Source organism: Lemur catta, chromosome 1 (assembly GCF_020740605.2).
Source record: "Lemur catta isolate mLemCat1 chromosome 1, mLemCat1.pri, whole genome shotgun sequence".
NCBI lineage: Eukaryota > Metazoa > Chordata > Mammalia > Primates > Lemuridae > Lemur > Lemur catta.
The window spans coordinates 103,731,238-103,757,805 of NC_059128.1; the positions used below are offsets into that span (position 1 = coordinate 103,731,238).

The 26,568-nt window shown below is 49.9% G+C and overlaps 1 protein-coding gene and 1 long non-coding RNA gene across 3 annotated transcripts; one reads left to right on the top strand and one right to left on the bottom strand.

Moving 5' to 3' along the window:
- Nucleotides 1–2,660: 2,660 nt before the first annotated feature.
- On the bottom strand, nt 2,661–4,188 carry RPP25 (ribonuclease P and MRP subunit p25). The gene has a single exon (XM_045532324.1). The coding sequence runs from the start codon at nt 3,953–3,955 to the stop codon at nt 3,356–3,358; it is 600 nt and encodes a 199-aa protein (XP_045388280.1). The 5' UTR covers nt 3,956–4,188; the 3' UTR covers nt 2,661–3,355.
- Nucleotides 4,189–4,334: 146 nt separating this feature from the next.
- Nucleotides 4,335–15,641, top strand: LOC123624481. 2 transcript variants are annotated; one of them, XR_006730136.1, is made up of 3 exons: nt 4,335–4,683; nt 11,507–11,553; nt 15,462–15,641. It is a non-coding gene; the product is annotated as an uncharacterized LOC123624481 (long non-coding RNA). The 2 variants fall into 2 exon arrangements; XR_006730137.1 differs by lacking the exon at nt 4,335–4,683 and adding an exon at nt 9,550–9,560.
- The last annotated feature ends 10,927 nt before the right edge of the window (nt 15,642–26,568 follow it).

Sequence of the window (26,568 nt, forward strand, 5' to 3'; positions counted from 1 at the left end):
TGACACAGCATGTCCCCCAGGATGCCAGAAAAGCAGACCAAGTCTTGGCTGGGGCTAGGGTTAATACTTAAGGAAAAGCCCTCCCCCTTCCTGGCTGTAAGGGTGTGAAATCCTACCTAGCCTGAGTAGCTTTCAAATCTGTCCCCATCTCCATCCACATTGCCACCCTCTCACCTCTTACCTCCCTGTAACCTCCAGGGCCTAGTCAGGCCCCTTCCAATCCACCTCCTACTACGCAGGTGTCAGAGGGACCCTTCTCAAACACCAGTGAGACCAGGGCTCGGGGCACTCGCTGACTTCCCTCGGCCCCCTCACTTCCCTGTGGCCTGGCTCCCCCCTGCACTCCAGTCCACCTGCCTCTCTACACGCTACCCTCTGCCACCTACTTGATTCTTCAGACACCAAACCACACACATCACCTCTCTGTGCTGTGTCCTGCCCAGTCCCGGCCACCTGGCTCACTCCTTCTGATGCTTGGAGAACCAGCTCCATCAGCACCTCTGGGTGAGCTAAATATCCTTTAACTCAGAGCTCCCACCTTCTCCCATTATCATCCTATTGTGCCAGAACTTCTTACTTTTCTTTCTCCCTACTAGACTTGACCGTCTTTGAGGTAGGAACAAATGTCTGATTATTCTGTGATTCTACACCCCAGTCCCACCCCGTGCCTAGACTGGGACCTGGCACAACAAGGAACGCTTGCTTGTTGAGTGGGTAAAGGCCCACCACCCATCTGACCATGAGCCCTGGCCTTGTGTTATACACTTTTATGTTCCCAGATGGATTTTGATTTTGTGACCTGACAGTTTTCTGGGTGTGAGGCTTCACTGCCACTCCTAGCCTGGCAGTGCCCCGAGGCAAAGCTGAGGCAAGCACCAGCCTGGGCTCAGGAAGCTGCTGGATAGCGGCCACTACTAGAAAGATGGAGTCTTACAGGGGGCTCTCCCATTCTGCCACCAGTCGGCTCCTAAAGTGGGCCCTCTCTCTGAGGTGCTCCCCAGCCACCCCTCCCCTTATTCTAGGACTTCTCAGGCTTCCACTGCAGCCTCGGTGGTGGGGATGGGATAGAGGACATCTGTCACCTTCTTTTGGAGCCTGCCTAGGTCAGCAGGATCAGTGAGACAGAGGTGCAGTGTGCATGGGTGCTGGGCTCCATTGGTAAGTCAGCACACCTATGTAAACCAAACCTGTTGGGGTGGGGGGGGTGTAGAAAAGAAATCATTTCATGACCTGCTTTCTGGCATGGGGTAGGTTAAGGCTCCGAAGCTGGGGAAACATGTCTCTCTCTTCCCCACCCTCCAGGGTGAGTTTCTAAGCTGGAAGGGAACCGTCCAGACCCATCAAAAGAGAAAGCCACTGCAGCCTTACCTCCCTGACAAGACCAGCAGCCTCTGCCTGCATGTCCTGGTAACCTGACACTCGGTCCTTTAGACCACTTCTGGTCTTGGACAGTTGGCCCTCTGCAGACCGAGACCCACCTCCCTTAATCTTCTCCCATGCAGGACCTCCTCCAAGTTTATCACTTACTTTAGATGCCAGAGCCCAGGAGCAGCCCAGCGCATTTCAGTTGTCAGGACAGTTTACATTCTTTCCAGGCTTCTTGGGCCACCCCGAGAGGTCAGACAAGCACACACAAACCCCTTGGCCCTCTCCAGGGCCTGAAGAACAGGAAATTGGGGAGGACAACCAGTGACAAAGCCTAGATAACAGGGCTCACTGATCCAAAGCTCCAGCAGGGAGACTGAGGGAAAAGGAGACTCCCCTTAAAAGCCCCTCCCATGAACTGCAAAACCTACCTCTTGGCAGCAGCAGGATTTATTTCGGGGTTCTGCCAGCAAAATGACTTACACTCTTCCTTATCTCTTCCTTCCCAGAGGTGCTGCTGAGTGGCATGTGGGGGCCTGCCTCTGAGATCCGGGGGCTAAACGCCCTCCCCTTACTCTCCAGAGCTCTTCCAGCACACAGCACCACCCACCCCCTCAGCTGACTTAGAGTTGGGCAGAGAGGCTTAGGAGGCCGTTATCTCTCAACAGACAGCTGTGCAGGGCTGGAGGCAACAGCTTATCTGGGAGCCTGCAGTGATTCACAGCCCAAGTCCCAGCTTCTCTGCTGAATAGTAATTTCCAGCAGTGGATTTGTGCTCAGTCTCTCTCCTCCCCCTCTCCCAAGGGTGTGCTGTCCTTTCTCAGAGAGAGGGCAGTGAAGGGGAGAGCCTACCCATGGGCATGGGGACTTTGTGCCAGCCTTCTGGGTAAGGCTCAGTCTACTGTCTGCAGGCTGCAGGTTCAGGAACCTCAGCAAGTTCTGCCATCCTTGGCAGTGACCTCCAGGAGACTTCATCAATGCTCTCCTTCCTTCCCCTCCCAGAAAAGCAATGGTACTGCTCCCTTTCGCTTAGTGGTGATGCACAGGGTGACATAGACCCCCTTCTGGCTACAAGCCCCTGTGGCCAGGGCCAGCCAGGAACGGTAGTGGAGAGAGGGAGAAGCCAGGGACTGGGCAGTGTGCCCCTCGCGCCGTTTTGAAGCTGCCCAATCTGCGCCTGACCCTGTAGACTCCAAAGGCAAAGGATGCAAGCGGGAGGGGACTGAGATAAAAGGGGGCAGGCCAGAGCTGTCTCTGCTCATGCAGGCGGTTAGGAAAAAACCCAGGGACAGAGCCATTTTTGTGTTTGTTTTATTGGAAGCAAGACTCTAGCTGTGGGGCTCGGGGGAGGAGGCATAGAGAGTTCTGTCCTGGGTCTCTCCCTCTGGGCCAGCATAGAGAAGGCAGATACCTCTGCCACCGCAATCTCAGGATGCTCCTCAGAGGCAGGGGAAGGAAAACTAGAAGGAAACTGTCCCAGGGTTGGGGACAGAATAGAGCCCCCATATCTCAGACTCGCCTACCCTCAGCAGTCAGTTTCTCACCCCCTGCCCTCCTCTCTCCATAGCGTGGGTGATTCCAAGGGCTCTCCCCGACTTCCAGGATCCAGGTCCCCTTCATGATCCAGGCCGAGTTAGGGGAGGGTGGGTGCCTTTAACCCTTAAGGGTCCCAAGAGCCCAGCTGCCCACCATCCCCTTCCTGAAGAAGGTCCCAGTATGGCCCAGAAAAGGTGAAGGTGGAGTTCCACCTCTTCAGGCAACACAGCTGTAGGAGGCACCATCTCACTAAGCTTCCCTGGTGTCGTCGGGGTCCTCTACTGCCACTCCTGGGGCCCTTCTCCTGTCACCTTGGGGTTCATGCTACCTGTTTCAGGTGCTGTGTCCAGGCTGTGGGGCCCAGAAGACCCTCTCGTGAAAGGCTGGAGGTGCGTCTGAAGGTGGAGGTCCTGGGAGATGTCTAGATGACCCCCAAGACCGGAGTCTGGGGTTCTCAGGCCGTCCGGTCCTCGTCCACAGTCCCTGGCTCAGGCTGCGACCGCTTCGCGGAGCCTTCTCCAGCTCCAGGTTCCCCTAGGCTCCTCTTGGACGTTGGCGCGGTTGAGGGGGACGAGGGACCGGGATGGGGGTTTGGGGGCTGGTAGCCAGGTTGTCGTGGATCCAGTGCGTCCTTGGAAAGTAGGATGGCGAGGCCGGGCACGTTCTTAAGTACACTGAGGCTGGCGGCTGGCTCGCCAGGCGTCTGACCCGGTGTGGACCCAGGCGGGAGGCTCTGCCACACCTCGCGCACGCTCCGGTAGCGCAGCCGCGTGACCTGGTGCAGGCCCGCCAGGCGGCGCTTGAGGATCTCGGCGCACGTGACGGTTTTGGTGGTGGCCCGGCCGCAGCCGCTGAAGACGATGGCGCGCGTGGCTGGCTGCGCCATGCTGGCCGTGGCGAAGGCCATCAGGTTCCGGATCTTGCTGCCCTCCTTGACCCGCATGTGCACGGCGCCCGGCGCCAGGTCGGCGAAGGGGCCGGAGCCCGGGCCGTCCCCCTCGGCCCCGCCCCCCGCCGGCGCCTCCTCGGAGCGCACCTTGCGGAAGTTCTCCATGCGCCGTCGTCGCCGGGACCGCTGGCTTTGGCCATGGGGCCGCCTCAGCCCCGCGGCTGCATGGCCGCCGGTCGCGCCCTGCAGGGGCCAGAGGGGTAAGGGTGCGGGAGCGGCGTGGACGCTGGCGGGCGGGCTGGGACGGCGCGATCCCCGCCCCACTTCTCTCGAGTGGGCGCCGCGCGACTCCGCGCTCTCGGTGCCGGGTGCTCAGCGCCTTCAGCCGAGGCCCCGCCCGGGAGCCCGGAGGCCCCGCCCCCGTCCCAGCCTCTCCGGCCTCTCGCGTCAAGTCCCCGTCCTCGGCTACCCCGGCGTGGGGGCGTCGCGCAAGGCGGGGCGCATTGGCAGTGCCAGGGAGTGGTTTGGAAGGTGAAGTTAACTGTAATCGTCAGCGGCCCTTCCCGAGCCAACCTCATAAACGGCAACCTAAGTAAAAACTGCGCTTGGGGTGCACGCGCCGAGTCAAGCCAGGTCCCCGAACCCTTCCCCGTTCCACCTGAAGGCCGCCCCTCGTCCCCTCCCGGGAAGAGGTTTCCGAGAGGCTTGCTGGGGCCCCGCTCCTCCTCCCCTCAAGGGAGCACTCCCTCCGTTCCGCTCCCGAGTGTTCTCGCCTCAAGGACAGCCAGTGCGCGGTCAGCAGAGTGCGGGAGGCGCTGGCTCCGGCTCCACTCCGCGCTCCTCCTCGGACGACAACGTCGCGGCGTGGTCCTCGCGGGGCTCCAGAGACCCAGGTTTCAGCGTTGCCACGCCTGTCCGGAGCCCCGTACGCCCCTGGGACATGGGGTCGAGGCTCAGGGCCAGGCTACCCCGGGGCGGACAGGAAAGCGCACGGGACCTCTTAGCCAGAGGCGTTACGCTCCCGCCACCCGTGCCTGGAAGCCCGCAGTTAGAGTTGCGAGCTTTAGGGCAAGCGGGCGTGGTTCCCTGCTAACGTGGATCCCCCTCTTCCCAGTTGGAATTCTGTCCACCTTGGTCCCTTGAGACCCAGTGGCGTCCTTTTCCAAAAATGAGACTGGGTGAAGGCAGGTTTTAAGGGAGAGAAGGGAGGAAGGTGGGGAGTTGAGCCTTGGGGGATTACGAAGCTACTGGGATGCCCCTCTTCGGAAACTCCACGGGATGGAGAGTGGCCGGGGTCTCCTGCCGGGTTAGAGGAGCAGCAGAGAAAGAGATGAGGTTGGGGCTAAGGGACTTTCGATGAAAGCGAGGGGGTTTGAGAAGAAGCCCGACCCTCCCTACAACTGCCCTCGGGCCTCGCCCTTATCCTTTCGTGCCCCTCACGCGCAGTCAGAGCTGAGGGAGGGGGCAGGTCTGGTGCGGGGCGGGGGATGATTGTAGCGGGGTGTGGCGCGGAGGGGCACGCAGAGCTGGGGCGAGCGGGGCCCAGTTTCAGGTGGGGCTGCCGGGCACACTTCTCCCTCCTCGCGGCTGATCTCGCCTCCTCGCCACCTGCGACAGCGCTCGGCCCCTGCTGTTCAGAACCTGGGGATTACCCATTTACCACCCTTTGGGGTGGATCTGTGCGCCCCTGCCGGGACACCCTCGGGGTATGCTCGGAACCGGGACTAGGGCCCCGCCCCAGCGGTGTCCCGGAGGACCTGCCTTAGGTGCTGGAGGCTAGCAGCCTGGAGAAGACACAAAGACTGCCTGCTGCGCGCGGCGGCGCGGGACACCGAGGGCTCTGTAAGGCCAGGCCGTGGTGGCACTTGGAGGGCCGCAGTTTCGGTTCGGCGGGAGAAAAAGCCCCCGAAAGGCTGGAAACCACGTTGGAACGGGCTGGTTGGGGAAGGAGCGAGCTCTCGGCCTCCGGGGATATGCAAGCCTGTGCCGAAAGCTTACTCGGAAGGGATTATGATTAGGCCGGGGTCTGTAATCTGGAGGAAGGGGCCTGGGAGCTTCACGGTTTTGTTGGGTGAGGATGGGGCGGTTCTGCGCCCGCACAGGCTGGCCCTCGAGGCCGCCGTCGCCCCCACCCTCCTCCGCTACCGTCTGCTTGTAAAAGACTCGCGTTCGCCTCGCTCCTCGCTGGGAGAAGGGAGAACGCGGAAAAGGCCCACTCCCTCCCGCCGGTCGCCTCCCCTTCCCCCGCTCCCTCTGCAGCACTTAAAATGTAAATGTACATAGTGATTAGCCGCGGGGTCGCTAATTACAGCTGAAGCCATTCTTCACACTGTCAGCGCGCGTCGCAGCCCGCTGGCTGCGCGCTCCATCCCGGCGCGGAGGGCGCGGGAGGATGGGGGACTGCGAGTTAGGGTCACAGCAAGCCTGGGGAAGCGGGGTGGGAGAGAGGGGGCGGTGGGGGTGGGTAACGGGGGGGGCAGTGAAGACGGGGTGCGGTGGCAGCGAGAGAGGAGAAACCGGGAGGCAGGAAGAGATGGATAGGGCGTGGAGAAGTAGTGGGGATGGGGGAAGGGGGCGGTGGGAGAGGGGAACGGGGTGGGGGCAGGGCGGAGGGCGAAAACGCCGGAATCCCGGGGAGGGAGCAGAGCCGAGGTGGGGCGTGGAGGGCTTAACTTAAGGAAGGTGGGTGGATAAACGTGTGCATGTGTGGTGCACACCACGCAATGGTTAGAAACGAGGAACGACAGTCAAGATGTGTAAAAAGAGCTGGGTGCCAGCCTCACACACAATAGGACCCCGAGTATTTTTTTTTTAAAGCGATCTATTTCTGTATGTATGTATTTGTGATGTAAATGTATTTTTTAAATATTTGCAAGAAAACAGCACACTGACAGGTTACCTCTGTAGCTGCATCCAGTGTTCATTGCGTTTTTTAAGAAAAGGACTACTAAATATGAATACAAGTATTAAACAGTCTTAACAGCCTGTATAAATGATGTACTGACCCTGAAGCCTAAGCTTCATTAGCTTCTTTTTGCCTCTGTGTGACCTTAGACAATTTCCCTAACCCCTTTGCCTTGGCTTGGTCATGTGTAAAATGTAGCTAATTATAGTAATCAGCCTCGCAGAGTGGCGGTGAGACGCATAACAGTCTTAGAACCTTGGCCGCTAAGTTCTCAGGAAATGTTGGCTGTTAGGATTTTTCACATATTACTTGTAATTAAAATAAATTTTAAAAATTTAAAAAGGGAGATTGGGGGAAAGAAAGCTGGTGAAAAGGAAAAGAAACCGGGGAAGCCTTTGGAAACAGCAGTTTTCCTAATCGGTTAGGAACGGGTGAGTGGCAAATTAGACTCCTGTCACCCTGGGAGGAAGCTGGTGGGGCAGCTGGGCGAGAGCACAAGCCTAGCCAATGAGGTGCCAGCTCCTGCTCTGTAAAGGTTCTTTGGGACCTTTCCAGCTGCACAGCCTACTTGGGGTGGACACATCTCTTACTCCCAGACTGGAGGGAGATCCCTGGTGCAGCTCCTCTCCTCTGTCTCCTGTGGCAGGAAGAGGATGAGAAGCTCCTCAAGCCCTTGATCCTAGCCCCAGCCTCCTGGGCAGAGGCTTGGGAGCATGCAAGTGAGCATGCAAGGAATAAGAAAGTCAGAGGGGCAGAGGGAACTGATTTATCAGGCACCATTGGGGTAGGTACTCTCACAGGTCTGTTCTCTCATTTAATCCCCACACTCTTGTTTTCCAAGACAATATCATCATTGTTTGACAGATGTGGAAACTGAGGCCCAGAGAGGTTAAGTAACTTTCCCTGTGTACCACAGCTAGAAAGCAGCAACCGAAGATATTTGAGACCAGTTACTCTGACTCGCTTTGCTATCTCAGCTGAATATAAGACAAAAAGAAACTTTTAAATGACTTGAGCTACCTAGTAAAGGCATAGGTTGGCTCTGGGAGATGAGGGATTTCCACGGTGAGGAAGATAGATTGGTTGGTTATCTATTGCTTTGTAAAAAATTGCCCCAAAAGTCAGTAGCTTAAAACAACAAACAGGCCAGGCGTTGGCTCACGCCTGTAATCCTAGCATGCTAGGAGGCTGGGTGAGGCGGGAGGATCACTTGGGCTCAGGAGTTTGAGACCAGCCTAAGAAAGAGGGAGACCCTGTCTCTACTGAAAACAGAAAAATTAGCTGGGCACACTAAAAAAGTTAGCATTGTGGTTCCCGCCGGTAGTCCCAGTTACTCGTGAGGCTGAGGCAGGAGGATCGCTTGAGCCCAGGAGTTTGAGGTTGCAGTGAGCCTCGAAGATGCCACTGCACTCTACCCAGGGCGACAGAGCGAGACTCTGTCTCAAAAAAACCCAACAGCAACAAACATTTATTATCTCACACAATTTCTGAAGGTCAGAAATCTAAGAATAGCTTAAAGAGGTCTCATCTACCTCTGGGTCTCTCATGAGGCTGCACTGACCACGTTGCCTGGACATGAGGGACCTACTCCCAAGCTTGCTCACAGGTCTGTTGGTCAGAGGCCTCAGTTCCTACATTGGTCTGACCACGACTGGCAGCTGGCTTCCCCTAGAGCAAGTGATCAGAGAGAGAGAAAGAAAAGAAGCAGGAAGCTGCAGTGCCTTTTACTGCCCAGCCTCCTTCATAATTGCACGCCTCTATTCTACTTTCTAGTGTTCTATTAGTTGGAAGAGAGCCCAACTAACATTCAAGTGGAGGGGAATTAGGCTCCATTTCTTGAAGAATGGGGTATCAAGGAATTTGTAGGCATTTCAAAACCACAACAAAGGGAGAGTGTTTGGGGGGCAAATTTAGGAGGAGAGGGAAGCCGGAATCAACATACTGAAGCAAGTATGTAGAAAGAGCACTGGCCTTGAATCAGGAGAGCTGGATTTATTTCCTGGTATACAACAAGCACTTCATAAATGTTTGTTAAATGAATGCGTAAGTGATAACTTCTCTGAGATTGTTCTCATGGACATAAGAGTAGTCACCCCTTCCGGGGCTCTCCTGAGAGTTGAGTGGGATTATGGGTATCAGAGCTCTTGGTAAATTTAACGGTGCAAGGAGGCAATGATGCCTGGAGACGGGGGAAGAGCTCTGCCATGTGGGAGTCCCTGCCCAGGCCAGGCAGCTCTCTGTCAGACTGAGTCCCAGGCCCTGTGGCAGTACCCTGACTCCAGCTCCCATCCCAGCTCTCTCTCAGCCACAGTCCAGCCTCCCCATCTTGTCCCTCCTACAGTCATTGCTCTTCTGGAGCCAGTCAGGACAGGACCCGGGAGCCTTACCACTAGCCAAGCCTCTCACCACTCTTCCTCCTGGGCTGGCTCTGGCCCCACAGATGGGAAATGGGGGTTTGCACTGCAGAGCCAGTGAGCAGTGCCATTTGAGGACAAGAGCCATTAATCTTGCATGAAATTCAATTACTTTCCTAGCAGACAGGCGAAGTCACCTGAGTCCTGGGAGGGAGAGGGTATGTGTGGGGCCTAGAATGAATGAGGAGAGGGGTCTGTGGGAGGGGGGAGGAGAGGCACGCAGCCTTGGGACTTCCGTCTCCATCTCCCCAGGAGTTGGATGCTGACATTAGTCCCCCATCTTCCTTCCAGACCTCAGAGGCAAGTGCAGTAAAAAGCCACTCACCTGGGCAAAGTTAGTGTTCCCAGGAGAGCTCCTATTCCGAAAAGACTTCCAAGAGCCTACTGTGATGCTTGAAATCTCCCATTATTGCTTCCTACCTCTGGACCAGCTTTACCTTCTGAAGATAAGGTCATACTCCCAATTCCAAGCTGGGAATTGATCAAAACAAAAGAATCAGGATGCCTGAGAACCTTGGGGTGGGAGGAAGGTATAGAGCTGATAAAATAAGAGAATAGTGGTCTGTTACAGCTGGCATTGGTTAGGGAGTCCTATGTGCCACTGTGCTAAGCACTTTACATATACCAACTCATACAATACAACAAGCACTATGATGCGGCTGCTACCTACTTTCTAAGTAAGGCAGAGCCAGATCCAAAGTAAATCTGGCACATGCCTGTAGTCCCAGCTACTTGGAAGGCTGAGGCAGGAGGATTGCTTGAGCCCAGGAGTTTGAGGTTGCTGTGAGCTAGGGTGATGCCACGGCACTCTAGCCCGGGTAATATAGTGAGACTCGGTCTCAAAAAACAAAACAAAACAAAAAAACAAAGTCAATCTGGCTCGAGTCTGCTCTTGACCAAGGCACTAGACCACTGCAGGAGGAAGGGGAGGCAGGGCAGAAAGCCACCAGCTGTCATCAGGCCTCCCTGGCTAATGAAGGGCCCAGCACTCCACGGTAGAGTTGTCCTCTGTGCCTGCCTGGCGTGGGGGTGGGGTACCAGGGCTACTATTCCTCCTCTAGCACTGACCTGGGGCAGAGCCAGGGTGCTTGATTGGGTCTGCTTCCCCAGAATTACATCATAGCTGTCCCTGAGGGGTACACTGAGGTTTTTTTTTTTTTACGACTTAGAAGATGCTTGCCCATCTGACACCCAGAAGCAGCCAACTGGGTGGTTATGAGTAGGGACTCTGGAGCCCGACGACCTGGGTTTGAATCCCAGCTCTGCCACTTACTAGCTGTACTCTTTTTTTTTTTTTTTTTTTTTGAGACAGAGTGTCACTTTGTTGCCCTGGCTAGGGTGAGTGCCGTGGCATCAGCCTAGCTCACAGCAACCTCAAACTCCTGGGCTTAAGCAATCCTACTGCCTCAGCCTCCCGAGTAGCTGGGACTACAGGCATGTGCCACCATGCCCAGCTAATTTTTTCTATATATATTTTAGTTGACCAGCTAATTTGTTTCTATTTTTAGTAGAGATGGGGTCTCGCTCTTGCTCAGGCTGGTCTCGAACTCCCGACCTCGAGTGATCCTCCCGCCTCGGCCTCCCAGAGTGCTAGGATTACAGGCGTGAGCCACCACGCCCGGCCACTAGCTGTACTCTTGGTCAAGCTGGAACTTCTCTGTGCCCAGTTTCCTCCCCTGTAAAACGGAAACAATGATAATGTTACTTATCTCTTACAGCTGTCTCGGGTTATCTCCCTAGTACCTCCCTGGGGTTGTCACATCCATATTTTCAGAGACAATCCAAAATCTCTTGCCCAGAGGCTCAGCTATTGAGCACTATAGCTGGCAGGCAAGCCTGGAACGGGGGCTAAAAGAAACCTAGGGAGGCAGAGCAGGATGTCGGCATCCGTGAGCCAGCCTGAGCTGTTGGGCCCCAGCTGTTTGTTGACAGGCAGGAACCCAGTGGTTTTATTTTGATTGTGTGTGATTGAACATTTTCTGCTTCATTTCAATGGGGAGTGGCTGTATCAGCTTTTCTCAATGTTACTTAGAGCTCTTCTCCCTTCACATCCTGTTGAGTCAGGCTCATCATAAACAATGTAATTCTGTTGCAACCGAGGCCCCTAGGGACTAGAGTACTGGGAAGAAGCCAGGAAATAGTTCCCAATTTCTTGGGTCACCTCTCTTCCTGACAGTTGCCCTTTCCCACCTCCCTGCGGTGGTGAGAGTGGAAACAGCATTTTTCACATACCACCCCCGACACCCATTCCCCAGCCTGCTTGCCCAGAACAGAGCCCCGAGCTGGATAAACTGGGGTTCCTCCAGGTTCGGGGAGACACTTGGTCAAATTCCCTTGATGTCCATGAGGGTCCCCTGTCATCACCAGGTAATTAATTAATTGTCTTCCTTCCCCCAGATAAAAGATGAAGTTAATCAAGTATGTCTGCCATCTATTGTTTTGAAGTAAGTCACAAGGCCCCCTGTACAAATGCTCCCAGAAGATAAATTTTATATATTTCAACAAGGGAAAAGAACATATTTTGTTTGCAAAATTCCTGGGAGAACTCTCTCTCTCTCTGCCTAGAAATTATGTGTACCTGCTGATTAATGACCTGCCTGGTGAACCAGCCTCAGGAGAGATAATAGAGTTATGATTGGATGTCACCAACTCCCATCATTTCTGCCCTGGGAGAAGTGATGGGAGCAGGGAGGACTCCTCCCCTCTATGAAGCAGTTGTCCTGTTTTAACCACAGATCTTCACTGGGGTTGTAAGCGCACCTTTAAGATCCTGCCTTCAAGTCCAAGTGAGCTACCCAGGTCCAGTGTTTTCAAAAAGAAGGCAAAAAATTCATGTTTTTATGTGACAGTGTCTAGTTTTTAACTGTTGTCGACTGTTATCTATTGCTGGGTAACAAATCACCTTAAATTTTTTTTTTGAGACAGAGTTTCGTTCTGTTGCCCCGTAGAGTGCTGTGGTGTCAGCCTAGCTCACAGCAACCTCAAACTCCTGGGCTCAAGCAATCCTCCTGCCTCAGCCTCCTGAGTAGCTGGGACTACAGGCGCACACCACTACACCCGGCTACTTTTTTTTTTAAAATATATTTTTCGTTGCCTGGCCAAATTTCTATCTATTTTTTAGCAGAGACGGAATCTCACTCTTGCTCAGGGTAGTCTTGAACTCCTGAGCTCAAGCGATCCTCCTACCTCGGCCTCCCAGAGTGCTAGGATTATAGGTGTGAGCCACCACGCCTGGCCCACCTTAAAATTTAGTGGCTAAAAATAATAATGATTTATTATTTCTTTTTCTTTTTTTTTTGAGACAGAGTCTCACTCTGTTGCCTGGGCTAGAGTGCCGTGGCGTCAGCCTAGCTCACAGCAACCTCAAACTCCTGGGCTCAAGCGATCCTCCTGCCTCAGTCTCCCGAGTAGCTGGGACTACAAGCATGCACCACCATGCCTGGCTAATTTTTTCTATGTATTTTTAGTTGTCCAGCTAATTTCTTTCTATTTTTAGTAGAGACGGGGGTCTCACTCTTGCTCAGGCTGGTCTTGAACTCCTGAGCTCAAACAATCCACCCGCCTTGGCCTGCCAGAGTGCTAGGATTGCAGGCGTGAGCCACCACACCCGGCCATGATTTATTATTTCTAATGACCCTGTGATCTGACTGGACACACCTGGGCAGTTCTGCTCTGAGAGTGTTGGTCATGGCTGCATTCAGCTGGGGGCTCGACTGGGGCCAGAAAACTCAAGATGGCTTCATTCATGTCTGGTGCCTTACCTGGGGTGGTGGGAAGGCTGGGGGTGCTGGCTGGGCCTCTCTCTGCATGTTTTCTAGCCCAAGCTTCTTTCTTGAGTGGCTTGATCCCAAAAAGGTAAAATGCAGGCTGCAAGGCCTCATAAAGCCCAGACCCAGAAGTCACATATTACCAGGTCCTCTGCATTCCATCGGTCCAATCAAGACACGTGTCCAGCCCTGATTCAAGGTATAGGGAAATAAACACCTCTTGGTGGTAGGTCTGACATGCATATACAGGGATGGGAGAATTTGTTGGCAGCCATCTCTGTGGACATTCTACCACATCAACTAACTTATGTTTTTAAAACACAACACATCTGCAGGTCAGTTTGGCCCCATGTTGCAACTTCTGTGTGAAACTTTTAAGGAATTCACCTGGAAATCCTTCATGACCAGGGGCTTTTTACAACTAGGGGTAAGGGTAGGGAGGTGCAGGGGAAGGAGACTCTGGGCTGTCTTTGGTGTTTATGTGGCCTCCATTTGAGGAGAAGAATGTCTTTTTTAATTTTTAATTTTTTTTTTTTAAGATAGAGTCTTGCTCTGTCACCCAGGCTAGAGTGCTGTGGCATCAGCCTAGCTCACTGCAACGTCAAACTCCTCTGCTCAAGTGATCCTCCTGCCTCAGCCTCCTGAGTAGCTGGAACTACAGGCACCCACCACCATACCTGGCTAATTAAAAAAAAATTTTTTTTTTGCAGATACGGGGTCTCGCTATATTGCTTAGGCCAGTCTTGAACTCCTAGCCTCAAGCGATCCTCCCACCTCAGCCTCTATTTTCTCCTTAATTCACCTACTTAGGGACTGCTTCCACCCATCAGCCTGAATCCCAGGGCTGCCCAGCTCATAACCAGGAGGGAAGAAGGCCGGGTGATTGATGAGATCTCTTAATACCCTGGAGGGCTCGCCAGCTTTGACTTTAGCCTAAGGAGTCATTGCAAGATTTTAATCAGGCCTATCTCAATTAGTTTGTATTTTGGAAAGCTCACATAGGATGCTTAGAGGCCTCAGTTCTAGTTATAGGCTGCTGTATAACAAATTATCTAAATTTAAAAGAATCACGTCCAGGCACAGTGGCTCATGCCTGTAATTTTAGCACTCCGGGAGGCTGAGGCAGGAGGATCACTTAAGGTCAGGAGTTTAAGACCAGCCTGAGCAAGAGCAAGACCCCCTTTCAACAAAAAATAGAACAATTAGCTGAGCGTCATGTTGCATGCCTGTAGTCCCAGCTACTCAGGAGGCTGAGGTGGGAGGATCACTTGACCCCAGGAGTTTGAGGTTGCTGTGAGCTATGATGACACCACTACATTCTAGCCAGGGTGACAGAGTGAGACCCTGTCTCAAAAAACAGAAGTAAAAATAAAACAAGTGTAAGAGAATCATTTATCATGCTCACAGATTGTGCGATCGGGAATCTAGACGGGGCACAGTGAGGAGGGATTATCTCTTCTCCATGATGTCTGCAGTTTCAGCCCGAAGGCTAGGGCTGCAATAATCTGAAAGCTTGCTCACTCTGTTGGTTGATGTTGGCTGTCAGCTGAAAGCCTCAGATCTCCACGTGGGCCTCCCCAGGCACTCTTCCTGCTGGGATTTGTCTGGGCTTCCTCACAATATGGTGGCTGGATTCCATGGGTGAGCACCCAGTGACAGGGAGAGCCAGGCCTAAACCATACTGCATTTTGTGACCCACCCTCAGGTACCACACAGTGTCAGTTCCACCACATTCTATTTGTGAAGGAGTGCATAAAGCCCTGCCCAGGTTCAAGGGGAAGGGAGCAGACTTCATTTCTCCATGGGGAGTGACAAGGTTCTGGAAGAGCACATAGGGCTAGAAATATTGCTGTGGTCATTTTTGGAGAATAAAATCTGCTGCAGCCTGAAACAGGGGCATTAATTCAGTGAAATCATCATTCTCCTTTGAAAGCATGCCCAGAATCTGAGCATTCCTCTCTTCTGGCCTCATCTCCCACAACCCTCCCCCTCACTCATTCTGTCCAAGCCTCACTGGCTTCCTTGCTTTTCCTCAAATGTAACACACACACTGCTGCAGGGCCTTTGCACTTGCTGTTCCTGCCTGGAGTGTTGGTCCCCTGGTACTCCCCGGCAGTCTGTCTCATATCATTCAGTGTCTGTATAGATGTCTCCTCCTCAGAGAGGCATCCATGACCACCCTATATAGCAGTCCCCTCCTTCAACCTCATTTTCCTGCTCTGGCTTTATGATTCTTCATGGAATTTATTATCATCTGGCATAACTTTGTTTATTGTTCATTACCTGTCTCCTCCCAGCCACGTCTCCAGCACCCAGAATGGTGTCTGGTACTCAGTAGCTGCTCAATAAACATTTGTTGGATGAATGGAGGATGGGCTTCTTTGAGTGTTTAGCAGCAACCCCCCCCCCAGAACATGGTCTAGAATGGGGATTATTAAAGTGTTGTCCTTAAAGTGTGATCTGGGATTTTGGGGAGGTCCCCGAAACCCTTTTGTGTGGGAGGGTCTGCAAGGTCAAAACAATTGTTATAACAATACTAAGATATTATTTGCCTTTTTCATTCTTATTCTTTCCTGAGTATATAGTGGAGTTTTCCAAAGGTTGCATATCACGAGATGTTGTGACAGATTGAATGCAAAAGCAGACACGGAAATCCAGCTGTCTCCGATTAATCCAGACATTAAAGAGATCAGCAAAGCTGTAAAACAACGCCACTCTTCTCACGGCCTTTTTATTTATTTTGGAAAATGTAATAAATTTAAATAAAAAAAAATTTATATTACTAAGTAATGAGTTTATTATTTAAATGAATATATAAATATTTTTAAGATCTTAGTTTCAATTTATAATAAATATTAGTTGATATAACCCATATTTTAAAAGTTTTGTGGGGTTATCAATACAATTTAAGATTGTAAAGCAATTTTGAGACCAAAACGTTTGAGAGGGTAGGAAGTAGAGAGGATAGATCGTTCTCCATGATACAGAATTCAGGATTTTGGAGCTGATCACCAGCAGTTCCAGAGAGAGATGAGGATTGGGAAGGGGCTGAGGGGCCTGGACTGAGGGAAGAGTTGACACGTGCAAAGGAGTCCAACAACCCGATGGGCCATGCCCCATGGAGGAACAAGGTCAGCGCGACAATCTCTGAGTTCAGGGATGACCAAAATGTTCTAGGGACAGTCATGTATGATTTTGACTGTTTATTGTTTTAATTGGTCCAAAAAGATTTGTTTAGGGGAACATGCATAACAATGTTTTAATTTTCATGGTAAGTTGTATATAATACAGCAGCCAGATCCTTGAAATCAAAAGTGAAAAACATAACGCTGGGACAAATTAGCTTCAGTTTCTAAAATTGAAAGCCAAGCAGTCTGGGTGTGGTGGCCCAGCACTCTGGGAGGTTGAGGAGGGAGGTTTACTTGAGCCCGGGAGTTGGAGGTTGCAGTGAGCTATGATGACGCCACTGCACTCCAGCCCAGGTAAGAGAGTGGGACCCTGTCTCAAAAAAAAAAAAGCCAATATCAGGGAAAGTCGTATTTTTTTCTTATTAAATATTAAATAATGAATGGTCACAAAATTATCAATTCATGAAAGAGAGGCTGACTTACAGCAAACTAACTCACAAGAGACCAGTGGGTAAATCAAACAGAAACTGCCGAAGAGCCTGCCAGTCACATGCTCTCGTGTGAGTACAGCTCTAGGAAAGGCATGGGAGGCCAGGTACTGACCAGAGCTATGATTGATGATCTTGGGCCGGAGTGAGGGAGTTAGCTTTATGACTTACCTGATACTCTTCTAGTAAATACTTTTTCTGCTCATATTATCGGGAGTTGGTTTGTTTACCCTTGCAGCCAAGAACTCTGGCTGATCAAAGAATCTTCAGCACACAGTGGGTACTCACTGCCTAGGGAGTGGCTGAAATCTCCCAGCTATAGGAGTTAAATAAGAGCTGGAGTGAACAGAGGGATAACAGTTTTGTTTTTCCTGTTGGGAGATGTTTGAAGGATAGATAAAAGGAGAAGTTGAAGGTACTGAGCAAAGAGGATAATTGATGGATCTAACTCCCTAAGGAGATAAGAGGGGGTGGGAATCAGAGCATAGCTGGGGGGCTGGCCTTAGCCGGTGAGGGAGTGGGGGAGACAGCTCTTCCTCTGAGACAGGCAGGGAGGAGGAAGGGATATAGGAGCATGTTGGTAAGTTTCTCCCCTGAAGATGTCAAGGTTACCCGCTAAGAGTAAATGGAATGGGCAATACTGGGGAAGAATTAACCCTAAAGGGGCTTTTTTGCAGGTTGCGCATTCAAGGACATCAGGTGATACAAGTTTATTAAGAGGATACACAGGGAAGAAAGCAACACTATTATTATTCATTTATTCAAAATATTTATTGCATGGCAGGCAGTGTTGCAGTTGCTGGGGATATAGCAGTGAACAACTCAAAAAGCTGTGCCTGCTCTGTGGAGCTCACATGCCAGTGAAATAAAAATAACCCAGTATGTGTGCTCATTACCACCTCCATGGCACTGAGTCACCGTTGCGCCGAACTCCCCATTGCTGCTGCAGACAGCATAGCCTCTGCATTCAGGGCGCCTTGGATGAAGCCCAAGTCACCCTGAATGTGCTCAGTTGGTAGCAGGCCACCCTCTAGCGTGCTTGTGCTCATCAGCTGTGGCAGACACAGCTGGTACCCTCCTCAGTATCCGTTTGCCTTTTCTTCCTTACTCAAACAACCCTGATTTTATTGGCAGAGGCAATGTACCCAGCTGAAAGGCATTTCCCAGCCTTCCTTGACAAAGAGGCGTGACTATGTGACAGTTCAGGCCAGTGAGAGAGAAACAGAAATTGTGGGGTAGGGCTGTCTGGAAAGCTGATTGAATGGGGGTGCAGACTGAGCTAGCTGGCATGCCTGTTCTCCCCTTGCCCTTCCTCCTTCCAGCTGCCTGCGATGCAGCTGTGATGGCTGGAGTTGAGAAGCCATCTCAAAACTCTGAGGGAAAGGCCAGGAGAATTGCAGAGACCTCTATCCTGCATCTTAAAACCACTGAACCAACTCACCTGTTTTGCGTTTCTCATTGTGTGAGAAAAACTAGACTTCTCTTGTTTAAGCCATTGTTATCTGCATTCTCTGTTATATGCAGCCAAGCTAAATACATACTCAATACACTAAGAATCAGCTGTGTTTGTCACCTGCAGCAGCCATGAGAATGGCTTCTCACATCTCTGACTGCAGGGAGTGTAATTAACCAAGGATTTCAGCTGCTTAAATCTACCAGTGCATTGGTGCCAAGGCCAAATTTCCCATGGATGCTGCCGGCTAGTTTACTGGCTGAGCATGGACAGGATACTAAGGCAGGCCCATTCCTTGAAGATGGATGGAAGATGGGTGATCTTAGCTGGAAAACACCCCAATGTCCTTGCTGAAAACTTTGCTTCAAATCGCACTGCAGTGTCAGATGTTTCCACGCTACTTCCTTCCTTCCCTCTCTCCTTCACTCAGAGTCAGACTTATGTCATGCTCTGATGTCTCTTCCTGCCTCTCCCAGGTCCCTCCCAGTTTTCTCGAACAGGTGGTTATATTTAATCTCATCTTGGGATTCCACCTGCTTTGTGAACCCAGACTAACACATTCCCAAACCTGTTTATGCCTGTTGTACTTGTTATTGTAATTACATAATTTAACTGAGCCATAACTAAATCAATAAGAAATAAGAGTGCAAAAGCAAAGTCAATTGCTGTTTCTATGAAAACTAAGTTGACTGCTTTAGAAAGTTTTGGAAAAGGTAGCCACTTAAAAAAAAAGCTGTTCACAAAAAGATAAATACTGTATGATTCCACTTACATGAGATACCTACAGTAGCCAGACTCATAGAAATGGAAAGTAGAATAGTGGTTACTAGGAGCTGGGGGAGGGAGAAATGGGGAATTGTTTCATGGATATAGAGGTTCAGTTTTGCAGCATGAAACGTTCTGCAGATCTGTTGCACGATAATGTGAATATACTTAATACTACTGAACCACATACTTAAAAATAGTTAAGATGGTAAGTTTTATGTTAGGGTTTTTTTATGTTGTGCGATTTTTTTTTTCCACGATTGAAAATAAAATAGAAATTTTAAAGATAGCTGTTGAGGCTGAGTGTTGTGGCTCACACCTGTAATCTCAGTGCTTTGGGAGGCCAACATAGGAGGACTGCTTGAGGCCAGGAGTTTAGATCAGCCTGGCAACATAGTGAGACTCCACCCCGCACTCCACTGCCTGCGGTCTCTACCAAAAAATATATATATATTAGCTGGGTGTGGTGGTTCAAGTCAGTAGTAGTCCCAGCTACTCGGGAGGCTGAGGTGGGAGGATTGCTGGAGCCCAGGAGTTCAAGGTTACAGTGAGTATAATTATGCCACTGTACTCCAGCCTGGGCAATAGAGCCAGACCTTGTCTCTTAGAAGAAAAAAAAAAAAACTAAAACAACAACAAAAAAACAACTGTTCAGTTTGCCTTGGAGGGACCACTGTAAAAGATTGGGGAAACTCTATAGAAACCCAAGAGTTTGCATTCAGATTGCTTTGCAAGTATCCTACAGGTCTTATCATAGAACGTGGAAGTCTAGACAATTTGTTATGGGCATTGTTATGCAAAAAAAGATATGTGGAATTCCAATCAGCAAACTCATACTGAAACAAAAAGCTTTGGCATTACATCAAAAGATCAGTCAGATTTGTATGTTTTAAGTTAAAACAAGATGTCCAAGTATATCTTTTATATTTTCAGAGGTAGTGTCTCACTCTTCTGGCCAGGCTAGAGTACAGTGGCACAATCATAGCTCACTATAACCTCAAACTCTTAGGCTCAAGCAATCCTCCCACCTCAGCCTCCCGAGTAGCTGGGGCTACAGGTACGTACCACCACACCCAGCTAATTTTTAAATTTTTTGTAGAGATGGGGTCTGACTATATTGCCCAGTCTGGTCTCTAACTCATGGCCTCAAACAATCCTGCCACCTCAGCCTCCCAAAGTGCTGGGATTATAGGCGTGAGCCACCATGCCTGGCCATGTATCCTTTTTTTAATGATTACATTAAATGTACCTTTTTTTGTTTAATTGACTAACTTCTGGTCTCAACTGCATTAGATAAGAGAGCTACTGAAATAATAACTGTAAACGTGAATAGCTTTATTGTGCACTTACTATATACTCAAGGTGAAAGATGGTAAGTGTAGATCCAGGAAAGGGAAGGATGGGCAGGGAGGAGGGATGTTCCAGAGGAGGAAACTGACACAGACCAAGTGAGGGCCCAGGGAGTGGTGTTCTTCAAGGGTGAAGGACATGTATGGGGGTGTTGAGAGGGCTGGACAAGAGGAGGCTGTAGTCCAGAGTGGGAAAGAAAGATGCTATTGGTGGGTGATGGTGATGGATGGCAAGACTTCTGGGGAGGCCAGGAGAGCAGGTGGGTGGCTGGAGAAGAGAAAAAGTCCAGTGGAGCTGAGAGGAATCACAAGCCCGAAGTGTTGGGTGGGTCACCCAACGAACGCAGAAGTCTCCCAGACCGGCTGCAAGGTTGGGCTTGGAGAGGAAATTGGGGGCCAGGGCCCAAATCATGGTGTGCTAGAAACAGCTCGTACTGGCTCATGAGGACCAACTGTTAAATTTTCAATTTTGTGAGCTGGTTGTTAAACATAGCCATTATTAAAAATTTAATTATATAAACTTATGATTAAATAAAGTATATTAAAACAAAGGTAATGAATATTCAAAACTCATCACTTTCAAATACCTTCCCTATATCTTACTATTATTCCTGCTCTTGAAGTGAGTATTTTTTGCATCTGTATGGTGGGAATACTACACCATGGTGTGCTATGCTGCACCTCTGCCCAGCTCTGCACCCAGTGACATCACACTGTTAGCCTGAAATCAGCTGTGGCAGAAGTACTTATACCATGGAAATTAGCAAACACTACAAGTACAGAGCTTGATTCATTGTTTTGTGAATTATCTATATTCACTTATCAAATGCAATCACAGGTTGCCTGCAGATACAAGTGTTCAGCAAAAACCAATGGAAGCATCCTGTGAGAATCAGTTGGTTTTATGGAATTTATAATAAAGAGTATTGTATATTATGTGTAATTTCTGTGCTAAATATCCTTTATATCAGTAAAATTTATAATAAATATACTTGCACATATACATGCATTTTTTCCTGAAGAGCCAGTTTTTAAATATTTACCAACATGCTACTCAGCCAAGGTCTCGTTTCCCTGAGATGGGTGTTGGGGTGGTGAGGAAGCCATCATGATGGGCCTCACCCTCTCCCCTGCCCCCTACTCAGTCTCATGGGCATCAGGCACCTAGGTCACAACACTGCCCTGGGTGGCAGGGAGGGAAGGAGCTGGGAGTAAGCAGAGGCAGGAGGTGTCCAGAGAAAGCGAGGCTTGTGCAGGCTCTCAGAGGATGAGTAGGAACCAGCCACCCAGGGGAAAAACATGAGCTGAGCCCCAGCTGTTGTCAGAAGCAATGGGAGACAGAGCGTGGGAAGTCGAGAAACACAGGACATCACACGCTGAGGGCAGTGGCTATGGGGTGCTCCTCGTGGCCCTATGGTACCTGGAGGGTAGAGAGAGAAAAGCTTCCACTTGAGAGGGTTTTCTGGACCCTAGTCCTAAGAAGAGTAAGAATTTCTGGGCAAAGGGACAAAGATGGGAGTCAAGTGTGGGGAAGAGAGGGAATTCTGGGCAGCAGGAACAGCATGTGCAAAAGCAAGGGGGTGAGAGAATCTGAATTCTTAGAGCTACAAGCAGTTCTGCGTGGCTGGACTGCCTGCGGGGGAGGGTGTGCAAAAGATGTGGCTGGAGAAGTGTCCGGGCTGAAGTCCAGAGGGCTGAGAGCCAAGGCTGGGAGAGGGTGTGTGTCTACAGGGGCAGTGGGAAGCCTTGGGAGAGTCCTAAGTAGGGGAGCGACAGAATTAAGATCCCTGAGGCTGCTTGGGGGAAAATGGCTTAGGTGGGTGTTAGGTGGGGAAAGGACTGGAGGATGTGATACCTTTGGGAAGATAGTGCAGTAAAATAGGTGAGAGGCGACAGACTAGGGCAGTGGATGTGGGGAGGCAAAAGAAAGATTGATTTTGAAGATATGGGGAAGCAGAATTGATGGGACTTGACTTCCAGGAGGCTGGCTTGGGTGACTGAAGGCTGATGCAGTCATTTTTGAAGAGTACTGGTCAGTTATTTTGTAAAATGTCCCTCAGTTGGGTTTTGTCTGATGTTTTCTTGTGATTGGATAGAGGTATTGCACTTTTTTTTTTTGGCAAGGATATCACAGAGATCAGTGAATCCTATCAGGGAGTACATGCCATTACCTTGTCTTATTACTGATGATGGCGCCATTTTTGGAGGCAGGGTCACAGAAGGAGGTACTGATATAGGGAAGAGACCTGGGGCTCCAGTGTGGGTTGGAGCTGGAGTGCAGAAGAGAATTCAGACCAGAGACAGAGCTTTGGGAACACCCAGCAGCTCAGAGGTAGCAGAGGACTTGGGAAGGGCAAGGCTGCCAGGGCGGAGGATGTCAGGCTGAGAAGGGAGGGAGACAGGTAAAGGCAACACTGGCTCTGCAAGGTATCCAAGAGGTCAGGCAGGTGAGGACTGGAATGTGTCCTGTGGATTTGGCACCCAGGGGCTTGGCTAGTGCCTAAGGGTAGTGCTCACCAGGGCCAGGCCCAGGCTGGGATTTGTAAAAGGCATTTTTTTTTCTGGGCAATTAATGGGAACAGGTTTGCTTTTTGTTTTTTTGTGTTCTTTTCTTTCTGAGACAGAGTCTCACTCTGTTTCCCTGAGTAAATGCCGTGGCGTCAGCCTAGCTCATGGCAACCTCAAATTCCTGGGCTCAAGCGATCCTCTTGCCTCAGTGTCCTGAGTAGCTGGGATTATAGGCATGGGCCACCATGCTTGGCTGATTTTTCTGTTTTTAGTAGAGATGGGGTCTCGCTCTTGCTCAAACTGGTCTCAAACTCCTGAGCTCAAGTGATCCTCCTGCCTCGGTCTCCCAGAGTGCTAGGGTTACAGGCGTGAGCCACCGTACCCAGCCCAGGAACAGGTTTGGATGGGCACTCCTGGTTGCACTATTCCTATTCTAACTTTTTGTTTGTTTGTTTAAAAACAGGAAAATAGATCTATTCTAACTTAATGAGTGTGCAGTGGGCAGTGTTCTGGATTCTGTGTTCAGAACTGCTGGCTAAGCTGTGAGAGGTAGCGATGAAGTTGGCTTGTGTGTAGGCCAGCAGGCTGCCCAGTGCCTGGCTCTTCTAGCTGTGGGCAGAGCAACATAGCTGGTGAACTAGCTCTGCGGGCGTGGGTGTCCCCAAGAGGTCAATTGGAAGCACTGCTGGCAGAAGGGAAGCAGTGAGGGGTGGTGGCCAATGAATGACTGTGAGAGATAGGAAATGGGGAACTATCCCTGTTCCCTAGACTCAGGCTACCCCAGGGACACCCATTTTTTAATGATAATAATAACTTACTGAGTTATAGTTTACAAACAACAAAATGCACCTATCGAAAGTTTCAGTGGGAGGCCGAGGCGGGCAGATTGTTTGAGCTCAGGAGTTCAAGACTACCCTGAGCAAGAGCGAGACCCCCGTCTCTACTAAAAAAAATAGAAAGAAATTATATGGACAGCTAAAAATATATATATAGAAAAATTAGCCGGGCATGGTGGTGCATGCCTGTAGTCCCAGCTACCTGGGAGGCTGAGGCAGGAGGATCGCTTGAGTCCAGGAGTTTGAGGTTGCTGTGAGCTAGGCTGACGCCACGGCACTCACTCTAGCCTGGGCAACAGAGTGAGACTCTGTCTCAAAAAAAAAAATAAATAAATAAAATAAAATAAAGTTTTAGGTTTTATGAGTTGTGATAATTTTATACACTTGTAACTACTACCCCCCCAAAAAGATCCAGAATATTTCTATCACCCCAGAAATTTTCTTTCTGCCCTTTCCAGCTGATCTAGCCCCCTCCCCAACCACTATTCTGACTTCTATCACATTAATTCCCTGTTCTTGAACTTCATGTAAGTGGAATCATATAGTATGTCTTTTTTGATCTAGCTTATTTTGCTCAATGTAACATTTCTGAGATTCATCCGCATTGTTGTATGTAACAGTTATTCATTCATTTCTATTGTTGAGTCATATGCCATTGTATGAATATGCAAACATTTGTTTATCCGTTCTCTCGTTGATGGTTGTTTCTAGTTTTTAGCTACTATGAATAAAGTTGTAACAAATATTCTTGGTCTTTTCATGAAAATGTTTTCATTTCTTTTGGATATATACCTACAAATAGAATTACTGGATCAAATGGTAACTCTATGTTTAATTTTTTAGAAACTGCTAAACTGCTTTCCAAAGCAGCTGCTCCATTTTACAGTACCACCAGTATGTATGAGGGTTCTGATTTCCCCACATCTTCACCAATACTTATTATTATATCTTTGAGTGTGTGTGAGACAGAGTCTCGCTCTGTCACCCAGGCTAGAGTGCAGTGGCATCATCATAGCTCACTGAAACCTCAAACTCCTGGGCTCAAGGGATCCTCCTGCCTCAGCCTCCCAAAGTGCTAGGATTACAGGCATGAGCCACCACAGCCCACCTCTTATCTGTCTGTTTAATTATAGTCCTCCTAGTGGATGTAAGGTAGTATCTCATTGAGGTTTTGATTTGCATTTCCCTACCCAACTAATAATGTTGAGCATGTTTTCATGTGCTTATTGGCTATTTGTACATTTTCTCTGGAGAAATTTCTGTTCAGATCCTTTGCCCATTTTTTTTTTTTTTTTGAGACATAGTCTCACTCTGTTGCCTGGGCTAGAGTGAGTGCCATGGCGTCAGCCTAGCTCACAGCAACCTCAAACTCCTGGGCTTAAGCGATCCTACTGCCTCAGCCTCCCAAGTAGCTGGAACTACAGACATGCACCACCATGCCCGGCTAATTTTTTGTATATATATTTTTAATTGGCCAGATAATTTATTTCTATTTTTAGTAGAGACGGGGTCTCACTCTTGCTCAGGCTGGTCTCGAACTCCTGACCTGGAGCGATCCACCCGCCTCGGCCTCCCAGAGTGCTAGGATTACAGGTGTGAGCCACCACGCCCGGCCCCTTTGCCCATTTTTAAGTGAGGTATTTATTTTATTTTCTTCTTCTTCTTCTTCTTCTTCTTTTCTTCTTCTTCTTCTTTTCTTCTTCTTTCTTCTTCTCCTTCTTCTTCCCCTTCTTCTTCCCCTTTCTTCTTCTTCTTCTTCCTCCTCCTCCTCCTCCTCCTCCTCCTCCTCCTCCTCCTCCTCCTCCTCCTCCTCCTCCTCCTCCTCCTCCTCCCTCCCCCCTCCTCTTTCTCCTTCCTCTTCCCCTTCAGACAGGGTCTTGCTCTGTTCCCCAGCCGGGAGCGCAGTGGCATGTCACAGCTCACTGCAGCCTCAGACTCTAGAGCTCAAGTGATCCTCCTGCCTCAGCCTCTGGAGTAGCTAGGACCACAGGCACACGATACTATGCCCAGCTGATTTTGTCTTTTTATTATTGAGTTGTACAAAGTCTTCATATATTCTAGGTGCAAGTTTCTTATCAGATATATGATTTGCAAGTACTTTCTCAAATTCCATGGGTTGTCTTGGGATGCTTGCAGTCTGGTTGGGAAGAGAAGACAAACACAGGGATGGGGTAGTGTGAAGCAGTGTGGGGAGAAGCACTGTATAGGAAAGTCTCACTGAGCCTCTGGGTTGCCCCTCTGGGTAGTGAGGGAGCTGGACAAGCTGATCTGACATTTCCATGGCTCTGCAGGCAAGAATGTGTGTCATTGTACACTCAGTGCTGTGCAATCAGACATACATGCTAAGTGTCAGAGACTTGGCATCTCACCAGATCAGGTGCATGGAGGGGGTTGGGTGAGCAGGAGGCTCTTTCTTAAGAAAGAAGACTATATTGCAAACATCCACAGGACTAACAGCATGGGTAATAAAGGATTATCTTGGAGGCAGCATGATGTGGCTCAGGAGCCAGAGAGACTTGGGTTTAGGTCCTGGTTGTAGTAGATGGTACTGCATAGTGCCCTCCCGACATCCCCTTAACCATTCCTGATGGCTTACTGCAGGATCCTGGGATTCGCTGCCTGATGGCTTTCTCTGCTCAGAAGGCACACTGGGCAGGCCAGAGATGCCAGGAGCAGCTCCCAACTACTGAAGAAACCCTCAGTCTCCTCACCCCTTCAGTGGGATGATTGTGCTGTTTTCTGCACTGTCCCAGAGATGCCTAGTAGGATTAAGCCCCAGTTGCCCACAGTGGTAACCTCATCACTGCACCCTATGTTGGTTTTCTTCATTTCTTTGTTTCACTTCCCCCACTCTTCTAACTAGTGCTCCCTGGAAACCTCTCTTAAATAGACCATTTGTACTAACATCCTTATCTCAGTGTCTGTTTCTGGGGAAACCCAGCTTAAAGATATTGGCTCTTCCATTTCTTAGATACAGTCATTCTATTTCCTTGAGCAGAGCACTTTTCCTCTCTGAACCTCGATTGTCTCATCTATAAAATGGGGATAATAGCACTTACTTCATAGGACAGTCATGAGGCTTAGCATCTTACTCAGACATATTAAGGGTTCAGTAAATGCTGGTGCTCCTCTCAGTTGTTTACTGGCCTGTACCGCAGATACCCT

Excerpts from the sequence above, each read along its gene's own strand:
- RPP25 (XM_045532324.1), bottom strand. The coding sequence starts at position 3,955 with ATGGAGAACTTCCGCAAGGTGCGCTCCGAGGAGGCGCCGGCGGGGGGC.